This window comes from Thalassophryne amazonica, chromosome 23, assembly GCF_902500255.1.
Source record: "Thalassophryne amazonica chromosome 23, fThaAma1.1, whole genome shotgun sequence".
Lineage (NCBI taxonomy): Eukaryota > Metazoa > Chordata > Actinopteri > Batrachoidiformes > Batrachoididae > Thalassophryne > Thalassophryne amazonica.
Genome location: NC_047125.1, coordinates 24,370,357 through 24,390,561, shown reverse-complemented (window position 1 = coordinate 24,390,561; position 20,205 = coordinate 24,370,357). Strand labels below are relative to the sequence as shown.

The 20,205-nt window shown below is 41.3% G+C and overlaps 3 protein-coding genes across 6 annotated transcripts; 2 read left to right on the top strand and 1 right to left on the bottom strand.

Annotated features, from left to right (window-relative positions):
* The first annotated feature begins 1,117 nt into the window (after positions 1-1,117).
* Positions 1,118-7,168, top strand: LOC117505225 (RNA-binding protein 4B-like). 4 transcript variants are annotated; one of them, XR_004559050.1, is made up of 7 exons: positions 1,118-1,198; positions 1,587-2,015; positions 3,665-4,281; positions 5,945-6,000; positions 6,140-6,212; positions 6,310-6,385; positions 6,868-7,168. XR_004559050.1 is itself a non-coding variant. In XM_034164815.1 (4 exons), the coding sequence occupies exons 2-3, from the start codon at positions 1,607-1,609 to the stop codon at positions 4,270-4,272; spliced, it is 1,017 nt and encodes a 338-aa protein (XP_034020706.1). In that variant the 5' UTR covers positions 1,118-1,198; positions 1,587-1,606; the 3' UTR covers positions 4,273-4,281; positions 5,945-6,033. The 4 variants fall into 4 exon arrangements, 3 of the variants coding, with proteins under 3 accessions (XP_034020706.1, XP_034020707.1, XP_034020705.1); XM_034164815.1 differs by lacking the exons at positions 6,140-6,212; positions 6,310-6,385; positions 6,868-7,168 and having other exon boundaries at positions 5,945-6,033; XM_034164816.1 differs by lacking the exons at positions 5,945-6,000; positions 6,140-6,212; positions 6,310-6,385; positions 6,868-7,168 and adding an exon at positions 4,551-4,785.
* Positions 7,169-11,180: 4,012 nt separating this feature from the next.
* On the bottom strand, positions 11,181-12,504 carry tifa (TRAF interacting protein with forkhead associated domain). Its single transcript, XM_034164488.1, has 2 exons — positions 12,429-12,504; positions 11,181-12,337 (listed from the first exon to the last, which is right to left on the bottom strand). Exon 2 carries the CDS (start codon positions 12,288-12,290, stop codon positions 11,703-11,705), a length of 588 nt encoding a protein of 195 aa, XP_034020379.1. The 5' UTR covers positions 12,291-12,337; positions 12,429-12,504; the 3' UTR covers positions 11,181-11,702.
* Positions 12,505-14,946: 2,442 nt separating this feature from the next.
* On the top strand, positions 14,947-19,063 carry rbm4.3 (RNA binding motif protein 4.3). Its single transcript, XM_034164469.1, has 4 exons — positions 14,947-15,062; positions 16,944-17,365; positions 17,458-18,106; positions 18,424-19,063. Exons 2-3 carry the CDS (start codon positions 16,957-16,959, stop codon positions 18,078-18,080), a joined length of 1,032 nt encoding a protein of 343 aa, XP_034020360.1. The 5' UTR covers positions 14,947-15,062; positions 16,944-16,956; the 3' UTR covers positions 18,081-18,106; positions 18,424-19,063.
* Positions 19,064-20,205: the final 1,142 nt, after the last annotated feature.

The following is a 20,205-nucleotide window of genomic DNA, read 5'->3' as shown; positions in this document are numbered from 1 at the left end:
GCTACTTCAGTTAGGTGCAGGGTTGCCAGATTGGGTGTTTTCCCATCCAATTGGTTTGTTTAGGGTAAAAATATGGCACTGGATGAGTTTTTTTGTATAGAATTGCCACACACATTTTAAAAATCAGTTCAAACTGCGCAGGATTTAGTGCCTCCATGCATTTTTGAGCATTTATTGGACTGGAAATCGTCACATCTGGCAACCCCGGTTAGGCGACACAGTGAACAGAGAAAGATGCAAACAGGGCTGTACCATTTCAGGGAATTGGGGCGGGGGTGGATGGGGGCTTTATATTAGGCAAAAAAAACAAAAAAAACAAACTGTTAATTTGCCCCAATTAAAAACATGACAATGATACCTGTTTTGTCAAAACTCACTTTATAGTCACCCTTTCTTGACTTCAATGAAAATAAATACTTGTTTTATAAAAAGTAAAATAATCTTTATTATTTATCTATGGACAGCACTGTAACGGTAAAACTTGCAATTTCTAACCTACATTGTTTATAAATGTAACTATTAAATTCGACACATTTTTCTAACATTTAAATTCTCTATAAACATTTTACTTGTCAAAATTATTATTATTTTAAATAGTATTAGTAGTTGTAGTAAAAAAAACGGCTTCAAAACTGGACCTTTAATCTAGGGGTGTTGTGGGGGAGGGGGGGGCACATCCCTGCCCCACGCCCCCATTCCATCTGGATTCGCCCCTGCTTTGGCGTTTGAGCACAAAGAATGGATGGTAAGAAATTTTTATTGTGTTTTCACGTCATGTGGTCCTCAGAAAGAGTTTAGGTGCATTTGAGTGGAAAATAGTGTTAACTGTTGACATGTCGTGGAGGATCAGCTGTTTTTAACGAGAACGGTCTCGTTAAAAACAGCTGATCCTCTGCAAATTCCATGTTCGAAAACCAGCAGGAAAAAGTTCTTATTTTTCAAACCTCTTTTTCGACTCTAAGTTCGAGTTAATTCGTTTTCTGCGGAAATGAAACTATTTTATTTCGTCGTCACACTGCGCGAGACGAAATAAACCCTCCCTCAACACGTTTGTAACCAATGATAGTGCCAATTTTAAGACTGACGTATCTTTCCACCAATCGCATTTGTACTTGTGCGCATATCGCTGCCGGTTTCCGCCGTCTCTCTCTTTCCACCCAGTTTAGGCTTGCTCGTGGCACCATTTCTTGAGGATTTGGTGAGTATTATCGATTTTAAAGTTAATATATAAATTATATTTTTGTTTCGAGTGTAGATGTGAGTGTTTTGTTCCTGTTGCAAAGGAAAACCATTTTTTCGTCGAATAGGTTGTTTAAGTCGCTCCAGTCGAACGAGAGAAAATGGCTAACGCGCGGTAGCTAACGGTAACTTGCTAATTAACGCTTATTGAAATGAAACGAGATCATGTGCGTGGAAAGTAATTGGTGAGTCTGTTTTTTTTTTTTGTTGTTGTTGTTTAAGCAGGAGTATAACGTTTGTGTTTCAGAGGTGTATAGTTTAAATGTTTCGGGCCTGCTAGCAAGACTGCATGTTTTGCGCGCTTGTTAGCCTCGCTAGCTACTGATCTAGACTTTACCCTTTATCAGATAAACACACCGGAGCAACAATGGTGAAGATTTTCATCGGGAACGTCGCCCAGGATGCCACCAAGGATGAAATCGAAGCCCTATTTACGAAGTACGGCACCGTAACCGAATGTGCCAAGTACAAAAACTATGCCTTTGTCCACATGGAAGATCGCAAATGCGCCACCAAAGCGATGCGTGAGCTCCATCTCCATCGGCTGCACAGCAGACCCATCAACGTGGAGCTGAGCAGGTCCAAGGACCAGGGTCCAGTCAAACTCCATATCGCTAATGTGGAGAAGGGCTTCGACAAGGAGCTTCGGGAGCTGTTTGAAGAATATGGAACAGTCGGAGAATGCGCCATCGTCAAGAACTTCGCCTTTGTGCACATGAATAATTCCGAAGAGGCCATGGATGCCATTAAGGGTCTGGACAACACAGAGTTTCAAGGTAATCTGGTTTGTTTAACGACTCAAGAGCCCCTGTGTTTTGTTTTTGGCTCTTTTGTTGTTTGTTGCTGTTTTTGTTTTGTTTTTTTGTGGTGATGGTGGGGGGTGATAAGATACAAATACTGGGGACTAAAGATCTTATGACACTAATTATAGCTGTGTGTTTATATGTATGCTTTATGTTTTACTCTTTAAATGTGAGCTTTATTATAAATGACTGACTGGGAGGTTGTGACTACATGTCACTTCCAGATAAGTGGCAAATCCGAAGGCAAGAATTTGTACTTCTGTGACTGGCCGCCCGATGAAAACGCGCTCGAGTTGTATCTTCTCTATTGAAATCAGCTGGTTTGGTTTTGTCTTAAACTTGCTTCTAGCTCTCGTTGGCTGCAACAATGAGATTACACCAAGCTGACCTGGAATGAAACACTACATTACTGGAGTTTAAATAAGTTGAACCCCTTTGGAAAGTGACCAAATTACATGTATTTGTATTGCATTTGGCAATGTTTTCATAGGCCAAAAAACGGTCACCCATATGGCGAACCAACCAACCAACGGTATGCTGCCTTCAATCGGCTTGGCAGTCCTCATGTCGCATTGCTCAGTGACTAAAAATGAATGGCAACTGGTCACTAGTAGTTAAAGTGACCAAGGGATGATGGGGTTTCAGCCGGTTTATGGACAATTCATAGACACAGACTTTTCATAGACGCACAAAAAAGATAATTCATAGACATATGAATAACCATTAATTATTTAATATCTAACAGATAACCAAAATATAGCATTTTCTCAAAACACCCCTTTATTACTCATTTTACTGATGCTCTGGTCTGATAGCAGGACATCATTTTTGTCTTTGAATGGCCTCTGTCTGTGAATTGTCTGGTTACCATTTCAGCTGTTTGACAGCCTTGCTGTCAGTGCCATTTGCTGGGCTAATTACTTAATTACACCAGTTCCAACAGCCACGGTCTTTCAGTCAGTAAAATAAACAACTTGTCAACTGTGGCTTTTGTGATCTGACACATAGTAAAACTGGTACTTCACACGCACTAGAGGGCAGTGCAGTACCAAAATAAGCTACATTAAACTTTCAACTAATGCAGGTATCGAGATGTATTTATCACTGAGATTAAAGTTTGTTTTTTAATTTGCCTGATTTGAGGTGCTCCTTTTCCAATATTAAACACTGTAAGATGGTCGGACGGGTGGGTGGGTTAATTTCATGGGTAAAGGTGTCTATCCTCAATATAGGATTCCCCCCATACATATCTAATGAGAACAAAACTAAAATCTTTCACTTCAAACAATACAGTAAATAAAAAAGAAAAACATGCAGAATAGTAGTAGGCCTAAAAAAAACATGTAATTCTGTCATTGTTTGGACTCTTAAAATTGGCCACTTGCAGGGTGTATGTGTGTACAGTTTCCCTGTAAAGTTACTGTAATGCGCTCTGTTATATTTTTTTTTTTCTTTTTCGAGCTTAAGTTGTTTTTTGGCATTTCAGACCACCTATAAATATTTGCTTCACACTGCACAACAGTGTGAAGTTATATAGCATATCTAATTTTGGAATATGTGATCATGACATTTCCTCCCCCTTTCCTGTATTTAATGGTAATTTCTCTCTCTCTCCTCTCTAGGAAAACGCATACATGTTCAGATATCAAAAAGCAGACCCAGAGGGTTCCCTGAGGAGGAGGAAGAAGAGTATCCCCCTCCTCCCGTCAGAGGATATTATCCTGCACACTTGGGAGGCGAGAGGCCACCGCCACCCCCTTACGCAGGCCGCATGTCTGCTTTCCCTCCTCCACCTCCACCGCCCCCTGTTCCGAGACGACCTGGTTATTTAGAGCGTAGTTATGGTGGTCCAGATGGCTACGTGTTTGACTACTATGAGAGATACAGAGCTCATCCTTATGCTGCTTCTGCCTATGATGATAGACGTGCCAGCGCCGTCCCACCTCCTCCACCTCCTCCCTCAGCAGTTGCCCGAGAACGCCTCCCAGTGTCAGCCATTGATCCATACGAGCGTCGTGCGCTTCCCCCTCCTCCAGCATATGCATCAAGGGACCGGAGTCCCCTCAGAAGGCCGACCTCTGCTGCTGCAGCTGGTAACGGGTACGCTTATGAGCGTGCCCGGCTTTCCCCGGTGGCCCGTGTTCCAATGTATCCACCTCCCCGCCCCAGGGATCCCTACGCAGAAAGGCCAGCGCTGCCACCTCCTGCACCCCGCTACGCAGGCTATTAACCACTGAAGGTGAGACTGAACTCTGTGCTTCATGACCTCATGCGTGCGTGCATACAATTTAGGCATGTTTGATGAAGTAATGTTTAACAAAATTTGAGTCGAGTTCGTAAATTGAGGTGTAATGTCGCTTTCGACCATGGCCATCAGAGCTACAAACAGATCAGATTGGAAACTGCTGATGGTGTCCTAAAATATTGTTGCTTTAATTAAAAAAAAAAAAATAGTTTTGCGCGACTCAAAACATCCTCCTTGACATGTGTGGTGTGTTCTCTTTTCAGGTTTAGAATATCACAAGATCGTCGTCGTCTGCGGCTGCACGTGGCGCTATACAACCCCCCCCCTTCGTCTATGGCGGATTGCGTTGCGTTCGCCTGAGGCTTACTGGAAGATACTCTTTTGTCCCGTACTTAAAAAGACCCCCCCCCCAAAAAGACCACGCATCTGGTTCATGTGATCTTTTGAGTTGTTGATGCCTCTTTTCCTCTGCTTGTTGGACTGTTTAAATCCTCCAAATGTCTTTCAGATTAGGTTGCTGGCTTAGCTGCTTAATCTAATTCAGTGTGAAACAATGCGATTCATGGCGATTTTTTTTCTCTTTTTTTTTTTTTTTCTTTTCTTTTCCCTCTGCTTCTCATTCTTCAAGAGTGGGTAAGGACTCTTGACGTGTTTTTTTTTTTTTTTTTTTTTTTTTTTTTTTTAAGGGAATTTTAGTTTAATTGAGATATCCTTGGAAAAACAAAGTTATTCCGGTCTTGACAAAGCTACAATTGTTGGTTAATCAGAATATCCACAATAAATCTTACATTCAATGTAGTAGTGCTTAGTAACACCCGTGTTGTGGCTGTCATCTACCATTTGCGCCATGTCGGCATGACGAATCAATGTTTCAGTGTGTTTCTTTTTCTTTGCAATTTGTTAACATTCTGGCGAAGTTAGAATTCCGTCATGTATAATTTTCTTTCAAAGTTGCTTTTTATTCCAAGGTTTTTAATAAAAGAGTGAAACAAAAAAGCGTTTTTTTTTTTTGGGGTTTTCACATTGTCAAGTTATTCCTCGCTCTGTAGTGTGTTCTTGGGCAGCTGTAAACCAACTGGACCAGATGTTTAAGTGGCTTTCTTGACACGGTAGGCTGGTTTTCTTTGCCCCCCGCCCTCAACAACTGCTAACATTAAGTCGTCTAAGAAATGTCTTTAACATTGCAAGTGAAGCTTCTTGTTGACGCCTCTTAATGGGCGGGACTAACTGAAAAGTTGTCAACTGATTTGTCAGTGGTTATGACAACTGTGAACCGCAAAAATTACCTCTGCGGTAAAGTATAGCGATCTAAATTTTAACAAGTTAATTCTGGCAGCCAAAAAAGCCTCTTGCTTTTTTTTTCTCTTTTTTGTCCAAGCTGAGAGGTTTGTTTCCGTGGCAACAGTTACTCAGTTTCGATGACATACCATGTGCTGTGGAGCTGCGGCGTCGCCTGCTGTGTTCACTGCCCGCTGTGTCGAACCGTAGGCCAATGATTAACTTTGCGCTGGCATGTGAGGCGGCTTGCGACAGTGTTTTAGCATTTTCATTCACTTGGCACAAGGCGTCAGACTCTCCGTTATTGTCTTAACCTGTGTAAGTTGTGCCACTAATTGCAGGAGGTTTTTGGTGTTCTTGGTATCTGTGCTCTTTGTAGGTTTGTTAGATCCATGATTCTACACAGGTGTGGACACTGCAAGGTGGCCGATCACGGTAAGTCAACTTCACCCTGTGCAGCATCCTGCCCGCCCTAAAAAACAGGTAGGTGTCATGCATTGCAAAAGAGCTATACACAGCAAGAGTTATACTTTATATTCTTTCAGCTTCCTCTCTGCCTCATTTCATTTTATAGGCTGTCTGCTGAGCAGCTGGCTGTCAAATGTTGTGATGGCCTTAAAAATTCAAGGAAATACTTCATGAATGAGGTATTTAGCACTTCTGTTTTGGATAATTTGGTATGAGTAAGAGAACAAGTCAAAGTTGGTCAATAATGATGTTTGCGATGGGTTTTTGTATTCACAGATTGTTTGCTCTGGAGTCCAAAATGGGCATCAGGTTGTGTTCTCTAATATTTCATAAGGAGCATCGTCATCAAAAGGTAATGTAATTTGACGACTTGTAAACCAATGTTTCATCTGAACCAGTCTCTTCTAGAAAATAAAAGCATTCTTCTGTGTGCAAACATTTTTTTTTCTCTTTACACCTGGAAGTGTGTAAAACTTTTTGTAGTTTTGACTCGTAGTGAACAACATAACAGTCACATTGGTCAAGATGAGAGGTCAGCAACCAACATTTCTACAATATTATTCATGGGTCCTCCCCCAGGGGGGAAAAAAAAACTTCTTGAAGAGGGAAGTGGTGTGGTACTGACGTTTTCGTCGCACCTTTTTCTCTATCAGTTCTTTTAACTTGGGATTTTTGTGTTGTTGAACTGTGCTTGTATTCTTGGAGTTTTATTGCATCACATTCTTAGTACTGCCTACAAAAGTTGGTGTTGGTCTACCCCCCCCAACAACCACCTCACTTAATCACTGTATAATGTCTTTTAGCCCTGTATTAAAATAATACATCTATTTGCAGGAAATGGATTTGGTCCTTCTGCCTGAAGTTGTGTGCTCTGGATGGTGTGGATCTTCAGGAAAAGCCCAATGATGTGCCATTTAAGCTTTTTATTTATTTTTAATCTGCTTCATGGAATTTTACTTTTTGATGATTTTATATATGGAAATCCAGACGTCTATAATTTGACACATCTGTTGAAAACTGTTACAACCCCTGGCAAAAATTATGGAATCACCGGCCTCGGAGGATGTTCATTCAGTTTAATTTTGTAGAAAAAAAGCAGATCACAGACATGACACAAAACTAAAGTCATTTCAAATGGCAACTTTCTGGCTTTAAGAAACACTAAGAAATCAGGAAAAAAATTGTGGCAGTCAGTAACGGTTACTTTTTTAGACCAAGCAGAGGGGAAAAAATATGGAATCACTCAATTCTGAGGAAAAAAATTATGGAATCATGAAAAACAAAAGAACGCTCCAACACATCACTAGTATTTTGTTGCACCACCTCTGGCTTTTATAACAGCTTACAGTCTCTGAGGCATGGACTTAATGAGTGACAAACAGTACTCTTCATCAATCTGGCTCCAACTTTCTCTGATTGCTGTTGCCAGATCAGCTTTGCAGCCTTGTCATGGACCATTTTCTTCAACTTCCAAAGATTTTCAATTGGATTAAGATCCGGACTATTTGCAGGCCATGACATTGGCCCTATGTGTCTTTTTGCAAGGAATGTTTTCACAGTTTTTGCTTTATGGCAAGATGCATTATCATCTTGAAAAATCTTTCAATTGATGGGATAAGAAAAGTGTCCAAAATATCAATGTAAACTTGTGCATTTATTGATGATGTAATGACAGCCATCTCCCCAGTGCCTTTACCTGTCATGTAGCCCCATATCATCAATGACTGTGGAAATTTACATGTTCTCTTCAGGCAGTCATCTTTATAAATCTCATTGGAACGGCACCAAACAAATGTTCCCGCATCATCACCTTGCCCAATGCAGATTCGAGATTCATCACTGAATATGACTTTCATCCATAGTCCACGATTGCTTTTCCTTAGCCCATTGTAACCTTGTTTTTTTTTCTGTTTAGGTGTTAATGATGGCTTTCGTTTAGCTTTTCTGCATGTAAATCCCATTTCCTTTAGGCGGTTTCTTACAGTTCAGTCAGATGTTGACTCCAGTTTCCTCCCATTTGTTCATTTGTTTTGTTGTGCATTTTTGAGACATATTGCTTTAAGTTTTCTGTCTTGACGCTTTGTCTTCCTTGGTCTACCAGTATGTTTGCCTTTAACAACCTTCCCATGTTGTTTGTATTTGGTCCAGAGTTTAGACACAGCTGACTGTGAACAACCAACATCTTTTGCAGCATTGTGTGATGATTTACCCTCTTTAAAGAGTTTGATAATCCTCTCCATTGTTTCAATTGACATCTCATGTTGGAGCCATGATTCATATCAGTCCACTTGGTGCAACAGCTCTCCAAGGTGTGTTCACTCCTTTTTAGATGCAGACTAACGAGCAGATCTGATTTGATGCAGGTGTTAATTTTGGGGATGAAAATTTACAGGGTGATTCCATAATTTATTCCTCAGAATTGAGTGAGTCCATGTTTTTTTCCTTCTGCTTGGTCTAAAAAAGTAACCGTTACTGACTGCCACAATTATTTTTCCTGATTTCTTAGTGTTTCTTAAAGCCAGAAAGTTGCCATTTGAAATGACTTTAGTTTTGTGTCATGTCTGTGATCTGCTTTTTTCTACTAAATTAAACAACTGAATGAACATCCTCCGAATCCAGTGATTCCATAATTTTTGTCAGGGATTGTACTGTTGGCAATTCTCCCTACCAAATATAGTCCCATCAAAACCTCCGTTGATCTAATGGTGCACCCGGTGTTAAAAATACACCCCATAAACCAGAGTGGACAAATTAAATACATAGCAACACATCAGCATTGCGCTGATTATTTCACCTGAAGTGGCACACAGCAGTTGTGAACAATAGCATCCTGCTCTCTGAGGTGGCTGTGTAAACTTAAAAGTTCCACAGTAAGTTGGCTTGAAAGCCAACTTTGCTTCCTCTCCAAGCCTGTGGATGTCTAGCATGTAAACAGTGGGACTTTAAATTGATGAAACGATGCTTTCTGGGTAATATTTTTTCTTTCTTTTTTTTCTTGAGCAGCAACTTTTGTAAAAAGCAGTTATCACTGCTGTTAACTTTTTTTGGGGGGGGGTGGTATCTGGTCTGGAGTGACACCAATGGTGTCATACTGTCATATATGAAACTTTTTTTATTGTATTTTTTAAAATGTGTTTATCTAAGGAATGGTCAGTTTTCAAAATTTATTTTTTATTCATTTTAGTCTTGAGACCTTTTGCTTCCTGCAACTTGGAATTTTGTACTGTATAGTGTGTACTCTGCTGTTTTGCATTTAATAAATCAATTGTACGTTGTATTGATTTTATGTAATAAAAAATAAGCAACTGTATGTGTTTCCAAATGTGTACCATTCAACCCGTCTGCAGCTTACATTCCAGTGTCTACTACTATGGTTTGCTTCATATTTTACTGTGCTGCCTTAACACGGTTGTTCAAAATCCTTAAAATTGCTTATTTCCACACATGTAAATGCATTGGGAACACTGCACAATCTATTTCCAATCAAAACACAAAGGACAAGAGATTTTTGACAGCCACCAATCGGGATACAGATCACCTCCAAAATTCTGTCTTCCATGCCCTAATATTGAGCTATGGTGCAAATTTGGGGAGAATCTAAAGTAGTTTTTAAGTAATCCTTAAGTGTGTGTATATACATTGAAATCTTGATCCAAATCACCTCCAAAATGTAATGGTGTCTACTATGGCCTAATATGTATCTGTTGAAAATTGTCAAAATCTGTAGTTTTGATGTGATCCTGCTAACAATCTTAAAAAATTTATATAAAGTGAAACTTGATGGATCCAGAATCTGGATTAGAAGTGCAGCCCTGTAGAGGTTACAATTTTCTGAATAAAAACATTAACTGGCCTCAAGACACAATGCAGCATTTTGGGCCTAGGTGCCACAGACCATTTCTGATGATCCCAAAAACTGAATTTAAGCCACAGTACACTGTGAAGACAGTGGAGCAAGCATGATACAGGGATGTTTTTCATACTATAGTTTCAGGAGTCTTACCTACCTGGAATCATGGATCAGTTTAAATACATCAAAATACTTTGAGGAAATGCCCTTGAAATGGGTGTTTCAACAAGACAGCATCCCCAAACACCAGCAAGTGTGCAGCATCTTGATGCCAGATGAACAAAATTAATGTTCTGGAGTGGCCAGCCCAAACCTGGATCCTTAATGCAAGAGAAAACTCCTGGGGTGACATCAAAAATGCCATTTCTGAGGCAACATTAAGAAATGCAGAGGAATTTAATATAATCTGATGGAATACCTGTTGATGGGTGCCAGAAGTTGGTTGACTCCACACAACACCGATGTGAAGCAGTTCTCAGAAACGGTTATACAACTAAATACAACTAAATATTTGTATAGGCACTTTTTTGTGAACAGCCAAATCTTCACATTCTGTAAAACAAATGATACATTTTTGTTTTTGATTTGGAATAGAATTTGCAGTGTTCCAAATGCATTCATATGTGTGCAGAAATAAAAGCTGTTAGGATTTTGAGCTTTACTCATTATTTTGAACACAATTTTGTGTGTACATATATATATATATATATATATATACACACTTTTTGTAGTTTAAGTTTGAACAAGCCAATCTAAGATTTGCAGAAGTACCAGCCCCCTCCTCCCCATGTTTCTTTTGAGTGAGTTTGCTCAACAGATTTCCCTTAAAGTCCTTCCCTTTCTTTGAAGAAGACTGAGAAATGAAAGGCAAACATTTCCTGTCATGTGTTGGCCAGGCCATATTTTAATACGACTTGCTGGAAGCGTCAGCTCCTGTCTGCGTGGCGGATCTCGTACCAACGATTTACAATCCTGTTTACCACTCGCAAAATGATAAGTCTCAGATTTTGCATGTCTCTTGCAACAATGGCTCATTGTTAAGATTATGAATCACTGAGCAGGCAGGATCATATATCAGCTCAGCATAGCTTTGATGTAATTAAAGCTACAGCTGACCCCATTTTCCTCTCTACTCAAGAGGCACATGTATGTAAAATATAGTTAACGGTTGTACATTTTATGGTCAAGGTACCAAATTTTGCATTCGTTATTTGATTGTACGTTGTTTTTGATGTTATGCCGTGCTCGCCATCCAGATGATGATGAATAACAAAAACCCAATGTTGCTGCCGTGGTGTTCTGGAGTATCTTCAAAATGCTTTTATTCTATGATGTCATACAGACACAGATGAAGTAACAATTGCAATGATTAATGGGCACATAAAACTGCTCCTCAGGAAGAAGAACCTGAGGAGAAGATGGAAAAAATTGTGACCTACTAGCCTTGGCTTAAATGCAAGAATATACTGTTTCTACACCTTAGATACAACCAAAGGTTCCCAAATTGTTCCTTTTGGTATTTCAGTCTTTCGTTCATAGTTCCATAATTTCCGGAATCTTTGTGCCCTCTGAGGCATTCCTCTTTGCGTTTGCTTTTAGCCTCCCCTTTTGTTAATACTGTCACCCGATCTCAGAAACTTGAGAACTACTATTAAGACAAGAAAAGCCTGTTTGTAATGAGGTGGACGCATGAACCAGCCTGTGACGAGTTTCACCGCAGACCACAAATGGGATGTGAAATAAAATCACTCCTGTTTGATCAACAGGTTAAGTTTACATTTTAAAAAACGGTAAAATGTCTCTCCCTTCAATACGTTCATCATGAGTCGTATGGGAGAGTCTCGTCTGTCTCCGAGGGCTCGCGAGATCCAAGTCTGGAGAAACCGTTCCTCACACAGGAGCCTGCAGTGTCCATAACGGGTGTCACAGTGGGTGGGTATGTGCCAGTCTCTCTGGACGGAGGCACTGGGAGAACCTCAAACTCCACCTCGTAGCTGCCTTTGGCCTCACCTGGCTCCTGGATGATCAGCATCTCGTACTCTCCAAAGCGGACTAGGGCCTTCTCCGGTAGATCCGTCCTCTCTAGGTACCCGAGGGCTGAGCCATTCACTGACATGCATCCTCTCTGGCTCAGGTTCTGGATGGTGAACAGCATGTTGGGGCTCTGAGCTGTACGGTAGGCATAGAGGCCGAGCTGTTTTCGTGAAACCCTTGGGTCGACCAGGGCGAAGCAGCAGGACTGAGGGTCACGGCCCAACCTGAGGGGATCGTCGGCCGAACGTCGGATCCTGATCCCAGTGGGAAGCAGGCTGTAAAGGCCTCGAAGACTCTGCTGGGGATGATAGAACTTGATGCTCAGACAAGTGAGCAGATCCTCCTCGGTCTCCATCGTGTGAGAAACATCCATGATGGCAAACGTAGCAACGTTACCTGTTGACCTTCCACAAAACCGATCTGTGAGGTAGAAGCAAAAAAAAGGTTAAGTGACCTTGTCAGACAAAAGTGAAGTAACTCATCACTTCCTACTGTTATGTGTTTGTCTTACCCGCTTTTCTTTTATAACTGTCCACACGCCCAAACTGTTCCAACAAGAACTGAAAACTAACTGTGGCAGAGAGTGACATCATCAAGAGGAAAACAAGACTCCGCCTCCTCCTCCTCCTCAGCGTTTCTCTGCAAACCAATAAAACCAATGCTGTGTTCACGTGCACATGTGAAACAACGGCCACAAGATTACAAAGCATTTTGGTCTGGTTTGTTTCATGTCATGTTTAAAAAAAAAATACTGATTTCAAATTCAGTGGCTTGGTATTTGTGATTTCATATACACACCCAACAAACACACAAGAAAACATAACAAAGTATTAATCTAGTGACCGCTATGTTGACTTTTATTACATTTTCTGTCGCCGTTAAAGCGAAAGTAATTTTCTTTTGTTGTGCACTTGAACGCAGCACTAAACCAAAAATTCCAAAATGACGCAATTAATCGAGTAAAGGAGTCAGACAGATTTTAATGTTGTTTACCTACACAAAACGAAACTGTGGCTAAAAGAAAAAAAAGAAAAAAAAAAGAAAAAATTGTTACTATTTCATTATACGCGATGTTTTTTTCTAATTATATAAACTTAGGCGGTTATCAGAACGCATGTTTCAGAATGTTCATTATGAACGAGCCGACTGGTATTTATTTTTAATATTCATTTATCTGCTTATAATATTTGCGCACAGAATGTGATGTTTTCTTTTACATGTCAAAGTCGTCCTCTCATGATGACGTCATAAACGTTTCGAGAAAAATTCCACGTGGAATCTCACTTAAAAAAAAAAAAAAAAAACTTTTACAAATAGATTAATTTAGGTACTGACTCATTTTGCGTTGTAAGTAATGCAACTTTTTTTTTGTTTTGTTTTATTTTAGAAAATGGTGTCATTATTATTTATTGCATGAAAACAGCCCATAATACTCTAAAAACGCATTCTATAAGAAGAAGAAGAAGGAGAAAAAAAAAAGACACTTAGAAATCTACTCATAGGAACTTTTGCCTGAAAATTTCTTTCCCAAATTGATGTTGCGCAGGAAGGAATAGACTTGAAACTCAGATCAGAAAGTCTTTGTAGATCAACCTCAAAACACTTTCAAATTTTTCATCTGCAATTGCCTAATCTATCAAATAGTTTTTTCTCTGCGTGCCTGCTGAGAGAAGCTATAATGAAGTGTGTGAGTCAGTGAGTGCTGACTGTAGGACCTTTTGACCACAGAAGTTATGGTCCACGACACTCCAGCCTAGAATATTCTGACAGCATGTACTTAGATTGTCCAGCAATCTAGAATTTTACATGCTGTGGTTGTCCCTAAACCTAACTCTAATTACACTCAGTTCTTGATGTATTTAGTTGTGTAAACTTATTTGAAGGAATTGAGGATGATGTCATTATGTGACATGGGCCTAGGGTGTTCCAGCCAAAAAAACAAACAAACAAACAAACAACAATGCCATCATGTGGATGTTTCATCCAGATCTGATAGGATAAGCAAACATAACTGCAGTTGTCCTTCATTTAACCCAAACCTTTTGCTTGGGTTAAATGATCAACACCTCTAAATCTGAGGCCATGGTTCTCTGGATCACCTGCTCTAGGGAATGAGGTCTTGCCCCAAGTGAAGGAGTTCAAGTACCTCGTTGGGGTCTTGTTTGCGAGCGAAGTGACAATGGAGCGTGAGATTGGCTGGAGAATTGGGGCAGCAGCGACGGTGTTGCATGCCCTCTACCGTACTGTTGTGACGAAAAGGGAGCTGAGCCAAAAGGGGAAGCTCTCGATCTACTGGTCAATCTTTGTTCCTATTCTCAGCTATGGTCATGAGGGTTGGGTCATGACCGAAATACTAGATTGCAGGTACAAATGGCCAAAATGGGCTTCTTTAGGAGGGTGGCTGGTGTCTCTTTTAGAGATAGGGTGAGAAGTTTGGTTATCTGTGGGGAGCTCGGAGTAGAGCTGCTGCTCCTTCACGTTGAAACGACCCAGCTGAGGTGGTTCGGGCATCTGGTAAGGATGCCTCCTGAACACCTCCCTAGGTAGGTGTTCCTGGCATGTCCATCTGGGAGAACACCCAGGGGAAGACCCAGGACGAGGTGGAGAGATAATATCTCCACACTGGCCTGGGAAAGCCTCGAGATCCCCAGTCAGAGGTGGTCAGTGTGGCCCGGGAAAGGGAAGTATGGGCTCCCCTGCTGGAGCTGTTGCCCCTGCGACCTGATCCCGGATAAGCAGTTGAACATGAGTGAGTGAGTGAACAGGGAAAGTTGCATTGCCTTTTAACAAAAAGTTGGAGGATTCTAAGAAACAAATTATCCCCACAGGTTTGTGCAACCCGGCGATCCAAACCTGGAAAAGCGGTTGAAGATGAATGTGTGAGAGGTTTGTGCAATCCAAACACTGTGCACACTCAGGTGCTTGTATGTACTGGTAATGAAGGATCGCACAGAGCACCTTTGCAGATCTCATCACACTTTCTGCTCCACACACTCCAGTCCAGTTGGTGGCGGTAATGCACTCGAGTTTGTTGCCCGCCGTTTTACTCACATTAAGAAGAAGACCGCATTCACAGCTTCCGCTGTTTCGTAGCTTTTGTGTCAAGAATATTATCGCTTATTTTCAAGACGAAGTAGGGCGAAAGGTAAAGTATTGTACATAGTTTCTACGAATATTTAGTTTGAATTCACTGAAGCAGGGTCAGTGTTTCTTCGATGCTAATAACGTTTATCCCTTTTTTTTGTTAACGACGCGCGCTAAACAGCCGAGCTCGATGCTAACACCGCTTCGCTAAAGTCACATTTTAGTGTAATATGATGGCAAATTGGGTTGTAGAATTACTTTCGAAATTACACCACTCATTTCGATCGAAGTGTTGAGAGGAACAGTTTTATTTGGAAACACGTAACACGGCTGACGACAGCCTGCTACGCTAAGCTAACGTCAGCCATTTTTCAAGGACAAAGGCCTAAAGAAGCTACAAAGAGTGAAATTACTTTCTTACTTCTGCCACTTAGTTTCGATAGTGTTTTGATATTAGTTGTCCAGAATTCGGAATTGAATTGAGAATGACCTTTGAACAGAGCTCTCAATTTGAGATAGGCCAGGGAAGCGAGACGACACACTTTTGGGGGGGATTTTTATAATTTTCAAGTCAAATGGTGTAATCTGACGTATTCTGGACACATTAATTTAGTGATTATGAAGATATAAATTTACTTGAGTTTTAAGATACTGACATCACAAAATACACAAACTAATAATCAACAACATGCACAATTTTACATCCTGATTTTACAAAGTTTGACTAATTTATGCGATGTGTTTCTTGTTGTAGTTCAATGTCGCTTTCTTGGCTTTAAAGCAAAAAAAAAAAAGTCAATCATCACCGATAGACCACAGTATACCACAAAATGCCATCACTGCTTCTGAAAATACGTGAAATAAGCTTAAAAGCAGAATAATCCTCTCAATTACCCCTTTTCAAAATAAGACTAAAACGTCCAATCCACCACAGTTACGCAAAAAGGTCATTCTGGTCATTCTAGGCAACTGGCCTAAATTAAGTACTGTTATAATAAATATCTCCATCACCCTAAGCTAAAATTTAAAGCGTTTGCTCATACCAACTCCTCAATATTCTCTTCCATTTCTTCCAACCCAAACTTAAATTTCAGTAAAATTTAACAATGAACTTTATGTAATGTTTACCTCCAACAGAAATTTACCCAAACAAGTCTATTTTAATATTTAGCAATTTTAATTTAATTGATTTTACTAATTACCATTCTTCGTTTTCAAAAAAAACTGATTAAGACTACATGTACAAATAAACTGTTTAGTATTGAGACAGAAGAGATAAGCCTTGTGGAAAGAGTTTCTATAGTCCAACGGAACCCACCAAAACCATCACCCGATCTACAAATAGTTGCGACCATTGCCTTGGTGATGTGCACGCACCGACAGACAACCCTGACAACACAGTATCACAACCTGTGACTGATCACACTGTACACTTTGCGTGTTGTTGTTAAACTTGGGGTAGAAAGGGATCAGTGTTAAATCACAAAAGCTGGTCAGCACTGTACAAGTGGTGTCCAAAATTTGTTCTGCTCGGTTCAGACATTAAGTCCATGGTGGCTGGCTATGACATACTGACGTGTGAAAGTTGAGTAACGAGCCAGGGGGGTACATTAAGATAACATAAACATTATTCACCTTGAAGGAAATTATTTTGCCGGAGTATCTTTTATATCTGACTTTGGGACTGCAAACATGCTTGAAAGAGTTTTCTGATTCTGCTGTGCCTTTCCCATTTTAATATGTCCGTCACTGTTGACATGTCAGCCTGACGTTGATGGGGACAGGACAAAGTTTGATGACAAACGTTGCATCTGAATTGCGTCTTATCTGAACTCACAGCTCTTATGAATGGATATCTCTCACACCACGCCTTACTAAATTTTGTTTTGTACTTGGCACTTGTTCTTAGTCTAGTTCATCTTTTCCTTTGTGTCTTATGCAGCTGAACTTCAACAATGGTGAAGATTTTTGTAGGAAACCTGCCCCGAGAGGCAGAGCAAGAAGAAATTAAGGCCCTCTTCTCAGAGTATGGTACAGTCACCGAATGCGACATCATCAAGAATTTCGCTTTTGTCCACATGGACGATCGCAAGAACGCCACCAAAGCCATCAAGAATCTGCATCTCTACAAGCTCCACGGCACACCAATCAACGTGGAGGCCAGCCACGGGAAGAACCAGGGTGCAGTGAAGCTGCACGTGGCAAACGTAGAAAAAGGAGCTGATGACGAGCTGCGTGCGCTCTTTGAGGAGTACGGCACTGTCTCGGAGTGCGCAGTTGTGAAGAATTTTGCTTTTGTACACATGCCCAATTCTGAAGAGGCCATGGATGCTCTGAAGGGTATTGACAACACTGAATTTCAAGGTGAGGAAGGAGTCGTCTGTTGAAACACTCGGGGTGTTGTATGGTGATTTTCCTTATTTTAATCAAATTTTTTTGTGTGTGTGTGTGTTTAGGGAAACGCATCCATGTGCAGATTTCTAAGAGCCGTCCCAGGTACGAAGAGCAGGAAGAATACCCACCCCCTCCTCACGAGAGGGGTGGCTACTGGCCTCCACCCTATCCAGGAGAGAGGCCCGTGCCTCCCCCTCCTGGCTATATGAGAGGACGTCTGAGCCATGTACCCCCAGGTTACCCCGCCCCACCCCTGCCGCCCCCACCCCCTAGACGTACCGTTTATCCAGAGCGTCCCTATGATGACAGATACAGTGTGGTAGATTATTATGAGAAGTACAGAGCCCATCCGTATAGCGTCACCTCTTATGAAGGCCAACGCGCTGGTGCTCCTCCTCCCCCTCCCCCTCCAGCCGTCGTCCGAGATCGTCTAAGGGTGGCGCCGCTCGATCCGTATGAGCGTCGTCCCATTCCACCACCACCTCCGCCCTCATACTACGCCCGAGATCGTAGCCCCATCAGGAGAGTGCCTAATGCGGCGATGGCCCCCGCTGCTAATGGCTATTCCTACGATCGCTCCCGTGTCTCTCCGAGTACCAGGGTCCCTCCATATGGAGTTCCTCGCGCCAGGGACCCATATACGGAACGGCTGCCTCCGCCACCTCCTGCACGCTACGCTTATTAAGTGAAGTCCTCGTGTGTGAAATCAAGGTGAGAATAGGTCTGAGGTAGACCGCTAATCCTGTGTTTCTAAAACTTCCCTCCGCCACTGTCGAAGCAGCCTGTGGCTGGTGCAGCATGCACCAACTCGTGCAAAGATTGTAAGAAGCATGCGTATGATGAAGTGTTCGACAAATTTTAATCTCCTGTGTAAGGCACAAGTGTGCCCTAAATTGGATTTCTCTAAATGAGAGTGAGACGTATTGGACAGTGGGATCTGGAAAACGTACACAGTTCGATTAGCTAAGATGGAACAACGTGCTTCATAAGCTCCAGACGGTTCATTTGTGTCATTTGCTTTTTTCCAGGATCGTCGTTCGACTGCGTCGCCGCACGCCGCCTCCTGATGCACGTGGCGCTATTCCCTTCATGTCTCCACCTGAGCGCGTTACGTTCCCCTGCAATGCTCACAGGAGGAACCGAATTGCCGGCGCCCATGTCTGTTATTATTTTTGGGACAGTTTTTACACTCGTGTTTCTTTTTCCTCCTAATTGTTTTAGCTTTGTCATTGTGCTCCAGTAGTTTTAGTAACCTGACGTCTTAAGTTGGCCGTTCTTGTTTGTTTTATTTTTCAGTTTGTAACTTGACTTTCAGATTAAAGTTCTAATATTGTCTGTGACTTTAGGAAGCTGAATCCCTTCAGCAAACAGTTTGTAGGCGATACTTGTGACTGTAGGTTTTACTAAACGTACTCATGTTGATATTAAATCTAATCTGCACGTTGGTTCCATCAGTTTTCTCACCGAACGTCTAAATTCTCAACCAACGTTAACTGTCAGTAGCCTAGTTACCGCAAATCGTGTACATGCAACTGTCCATCATCGACCTTGTTCTCAATAAAGAACCGATTTGTGTACTGATGTTAATGTTACAAATGTGCTCAGTCATACCGAGCGTTAAAACGCATTCTTCTCCTGAGTTCACTCATGCTCTCTCTCTCAAAAAAATACACGATCTTCACAAAACCAGTTTGCTGCCATATTTAATAATTACCCCTGATGAAGTGGCAAACCTCTGAACGACTAAAACTCTTCTTAAAACAGTATCTCCGCTCCAGTGTGGAAGCGATGACCTTCAGCTCTGTGCCCCCTTCCCGCCCCCTTTTCAGTGCTTAAAATGAGCCCCGCCCATGTTGGTGCATCTTTTTTAAATGTGTACCTTAAGTAGTTGTAATGTTTACTCCACGCGGAGCTGACAACAAAGACTGCTGCAGACCTTCAGAAGCATCAGGTAAGTGAAGAGTTTAGGGAATGCTGGGCCTCATTCACGAACCGTTCTTAAGAACAAATTTGTTCCTAAGTCCCACTTCCGAATTTTTTACAAAGATTGTGGCATTCATGAATGCTTACCTATCCAGGATTTGTTCTTGGGTAAGAACAAATCCTACAAACACTCAGGAGTACTCTTGTGCACATTTCAGTGCTGACATGTTGTCACATTGGTTGCGTTGTCTGCTTATGTGAAGTTCATTAAAATACGATATTGCAGTGATATTTCCGTGATATCTTTTAATTATAGGTTACATTTTGGTAATTTACAGAGTATTTTTTTATTCTAAAATAAATGTACACTGTAAAAAATGATAGCCCCATTAAGTTAAGTGAAGTTATTTCTTCTCATTTACTCCACTTGTAATGGCAAGTTTAGGATAATGGATGTAAGTTTATATGTTTTCAATATCTGAACTTAAAGTTGTCCATTCACTTCACTAATTGCGAGTTGACACAAAGCTTCTCTTTAAGGTGAGTTAACTGATAGTTGAATTACTTCACATGTTCAAGGCAGCTGGTGAACGTCAGTTTTTAACAGTGTAACCTGCACTGAGGCTACTGAATAGAATTTTCTTCCTGTGGCTGATTTCCTGCAGCAGAACCTCCACCTCTGAACTGCCTTTTTTTTTTTTTTCCTCTGCTTGCTCCGCTGAAATTGATTTGCCTTTTGCTTTCGCCATTTTGTTTCCTTTTTGAGACCTGTGGCTGCTCACGGACATGCAGTCCCCTGCCCTTTTATGGGCATTGATGGGCTGTTACTTATGCTAATCTTAAGTTAATTAGGCCCACGAGGCACAAGTTTCAGTTTAGAAGGAGAT

Coding starts and splice junctions, on each gene's coding strand:
- LOC117505225 (XM_034164815.1), top strand. CDS start 1,607: ATGGTGAAGATTTTCATCGGGAACGTCGCCCAGGATGCCACCAAGGAT. Junction 2,016..3,664: donor GGACAACACAGAGTTTCAAG/GTAATCTGGTTT, acceptor TCTCCTCTCTAG/GAAAACGCATACATGTTCAG.
- rbm4.3 (XM_034164469.1), top strand. CDS start 16,957: ATGGTGAAGATTTTTGTAGGAAACCTGCCCCGAGAGGCAGAGCAAGAA. Junction 17,366..17,457: donor TGACAACACTGAATTTCAAG/GTGAGGAAGGAG, acceptor GTGTGTGTTTAG/GGAAACGCATCCATGTGCAG.
- tifa (XM_034164488.1), bottom strand. CDS start 12,290: ATGGATGTTTCTCACACGATGGAGACCGAGGAGGATCTGCTCACTTGT.